We start from the raw sequence: 3770 nt of genomic DNA, 5'->3' as shown, positions 1-3770 counted from the left end.
TTTTTCAAGCAATGTTCGAATGACTTCTATCTTCCCTTTGAAATAGGCTCTATAGAGAGCAGTCCACCCATGTAGAGTTGATTGCCGCACCTGTCTCAAGCAGCCTTACAACTATTCTTACATCTTCCTTCCTCGCCGCAATACACAAGCTATCACCAAACAATAATGTTTTCGAACAAACCCAATTTGATTACTAGTGCTCCATGCACTCCATGAAGCCTATAGAAAGATTCCTATGAAAAGGTATGGTAGCAAACACATATGCTCATGAAACAGAGACCACATAGAGAGAGATGGTGATACATGATTTTTGTCAACATTTATAGAAGTGTCAGTCTTGTTGTCAGCCATGGCTGAATTCACACCCCAATTCTCAGTGTCCATTTCTAGACGGCGCAAAGATAGAGTTAAAAATCAAATAGGTGTAAAAATAAATCCACATATCGAACTGGGTTTATGGGGGGTAGGTATATTAGGTAGTAAATTAGGGTTTAAAGAGATATTAATAGTTTAGTTAAAAATCAAATGGATGCAAAGAGTAAATGTAGAAATATGTTACATGAATTTAAATAAAATTTCTCACATGCAATTACTTGTGGGTTTTTCTTAATATTTGAGGGCCATAATTTAGCTGCGTTGAGCAGATTTTAGGGTGCATTTAGAAAGCCAGAAGCTCCCTTTTTGGTTGAACAGAGATGTATAAATCCGTTTGGGCTTGGGAGCGAGGCCCAATTTCGAATTTTGGGCTTAAGTAAATGGGTTGGAAATTTTAGCATTTACCAGGCACTTGATGCATTTGCTTTCTGAAAGGAAGTATGCAAACTCTGTACCTTGTGATACATCGCACTCTCGTTCAGGCAAATCGTCGAACAGTTCACGTCCCACATTTTTCTGCTCAGAAAATTTCGTTCGGCTTCAAATTTTTTCTCTGCACCCAAACACCAAATGATTTTCCCGAGAAAATCGTCGAGTCCGAACGAGCAGAACCGAGCCCCTGCTTATCTCACAGGATTGAGAAGCTGCCGAGTGGAGAACCAGTTGGGTCTGCCTTCCAGAGCTGGATGGGTGATGGCTTCCCCATTCATAGAGGTGAGGTCTTCCACGCCATTAACCGCCTCAGGAAGCTCAAGCAGAATAAACGCGCTCTTGAGGTCTCTCTCTCTCTCTCCCCTACATTCATTTTTCTAACGGGTAGATTTATTTGGTATTGTTTAAATTGGGAGTCTTTTAGTTGCTGAGAAAATTGATGAAAAGAAGAAAGTGAACTTTTTTAGAAACATTTTGAGCTTTGTGTTTTATGTTTTAATGGATTCTCAACTGCGGGGAGGTGTATTCGAACTTGAGTGCATAAAGGAGCACACCCGCTCTAGCCAATGTATAAGAACCATCAGTCTCACTACCCTTTAAATTTTGAACCAATTTGGTAGAGTGGGGGGATGGATTTTACAACTAAAGCTATTGCTTTTGACAGGTAATGGAATGGGTGATCAGAGAAAGGCCCTACAGGCCAAAGGAGCTAGACTACTCTTACCTGCTGGAATTTACAACCAAGTTTCATGGGATATCTCAAGGCAAAGAACTCTTTACGCGCGTTCCAGCAGAGTTTCAAAACGATCTCCTTTACAACAATCTTGTGATTGCCTGCTTGGATAAGGGTGCAATAAGGCTTCCGCTCGAGTTGATGAAGAAAATGAGGGAATTGGGCCATCCCATCTCGCACTTGGTATTCAATCGGCTCATTGTTCTTCATTCCTCTTCAAGGCGTAAAAAGTTGATAGCGAAAATCCTCGCTCAAATGAGGGCCGATAAAGTTCCCCCACATGCCTCGACATTCAACATTCTCATGAAAATAGAAGCGAACGACTACAATATTGAGGGATTGATGAAGGTATACTCTGATATGAAGCGAGCAAATGTTGAGCCAAATGAAATATCTTACTGCATCATAGCTACTGCCCATGCAGTGGCAAGGTTGTATACGGCTGCTGAAGCGTATGTTGAAGCCTTGGAGAAGTCAGTTACGGGTAATAACTGGTCAACGTTAGATGTTCTAATTATGTTGTATGGGTATTTGGGGAAGGAGAAGCAATTGGAGAAAACTTGGGGCATAGTGAAGGAACTCCCCCATGTTAGGTCTAAAAGTTATGTGCTGGTAGTTGAAGCGTTTGGTAGAATCGGACAACTCAACCGAGCTGAAGAACTTTGGTTAGAGATGAAGTCGGTAAAAGGGATGAAAACCACTGGGCAGTTCAATTCCATGATATCTGTCTATTCCAAGCATGGCCTTATCGATAAAGCATCCAAGGTTTTCCGGGAGATAAAGACGGTTGGGTGCCAACCAAATGCCATAACTTTTCGGCATCTTGCTCTGGGCTGCTTAAAAGCAAGATTGGTAGAGGAAGCTGTTAAGACTTTAGAGTTGGGGATGAGTTCGACGATGAGCAACGTGGTAAGGAATTCTACCCCGTGGTTGGAGACCACTCTTTCGATAGTCGAGGGTTTCGCCAAGAAGGGCGATGTAGGGAATGCTGAGAAGTTGTTTGATGAACTTGCAAAAGCTAAGTATGCAAGGCATACTTTTGTGTACAACACTTTGATTAAGGCTTATGTAAAAGCCAAAGTTTATGATTCAAACCTTTTGAAGAGGATGATTCTTGGTGGCGCAAGGCCGGATGCGGAAACCTATAGTCTGATGAAACTTGCCGAGCAGTTTCGAACCTGATTCCGCGATGTAACATAGTTGTAACTTGTAAGATTGTTTGATGCATTTATATTGATTCTTACACAATTTTTACCAATTTTGTAAATGGAAGATAATACGATGGACGGGGCATCGGTTGTTTTTTCTTCGGCCAATGCAACGAATTTACAGCAATCATTTCATCAGTAAGCATCTAACATACTGGCGGATGACGCTTTACTGTAGTAGCGGACAACAATCATGCCTACACATCATGGTACAGGTTCGATCCTTGCCGAATCCCTTCCTACCCCTAACAACTATCTATATTTAACCAACTAACGGTATCCTTCGTCAAAAAAAAAGAAGCATCTAACATATTGCTCAAGAATGATAAAGTTAGAAGATTCATAATCCATTGTATCAACCTTCAGTAGTTTAGATGAAGAACCCTTGAACATTCTTTATACAATGCTCTACGAATTCACGGGAAAGATGTATGAAAGTGTTATAAAATTAATTATTACTTTAGGTACCATACTGAGATGAAAAAAACTTGATGTATGTAATGTTAAAAATAAAAAAAATTTCGAGATAGTAAATTGAGATTAACCCATAAAGAAGTTACGCAGTATGACATACTGTACAAAGTAACTCATAACGATGATGCATAACAAACAAGAACATTAAAAACCATAACAAAGATACGATATTAATTAACAACCTAACCGTGAATTATTCCAGCTAGTTCCACACTAGTACCAAAGTACGTGCGTCCATGCACCCACTAATAAGTAAGTGATAAGTGATCAGCTCATCACTAGCTTAATTAATTAGCTAATTAACAGTTTTGTGTGCAAAAGCATCTGCAGTGTAAACCCAAGCACCAGCCACCAAGGAAGCCCGTAGTTTGGCAAACAACTGCACGGTTACTCTTACTTACTCAAGTTCCATTGAAGCGGTTACTTTGAGACTCGCATGTCCTACCCTCAGCAACTGTCGTCCTAATCTTTAATATTAGAAAGTAAACAATTATTCCAAACAAATTATGGTTACTATGCATCCTTATAATCATAATAATATATATATT

At 40.0% G+C, this 3770-nt stretch overlaps 1 protein-coding gene across 1 annotated transcript; it reads left to right on the top strand.

Moving 5' to 3' along the window:
* The first annotated feature begins 783 nt into the window (after positions 1-783).
* Positions 784-2875, top strand: LOC137743116 (Tetratricopeptide repeat (TPR)-like superfamily protein). Its single transcript, XM_068483021.2, has 2 exons — positions 784-1151; positions 1472-2875. Exons 1-2 carry the CDS (start codon positions 816-818, stop codon positions 2720-2722), a joined length of 1587 nt encoding a protein of 528 aa, XP_068339122.2. The 5' UTR covers positions 784-815; the 3' UTR covers positions 2723-2875.
* The last annotated feature ends 895 nt before the right edge of the window (positions 2876-3770 follow it).

The sequence above is a fragment of the Pyrus communis genome, chromosome 11 (assembly GCF_041283825.1).
Source record: "Pyrus communis isolate YQ-2024b chromosome 11, ASM4128382v1, whole genome shotgun sequence".
In the NCBI taxonomy this organism is placed as follows: Eukaryota; Viridiplantae; Streptophyta; class Magnoliopsida; order Rosales; family Rosaceae; genus Pyrus; species Pyrus communis.
The sequence above is the reverse complement of the archived record's forward strand: the minus strand, read 5'-3'. Positions and strand labels throughout refer to the sequence as shown.

Bases quoted from the DNA above. Each gene is read 5' to 3' on its own strand.
- LOC137743116 (XM_068483021.2), top strand. From the start codon at position 816: ATGCAAACTCTGTACCTTGTGATACATCGCACTCTCGTTCAGGCAAAT. The intron at 1,152-1,471 runs GTCTCTCTCTCT...TGCTTTTGACAG, and splicing joins AGAATAAACGCGCTCTTGAG to GTAATGGAATGGGTGATCAG.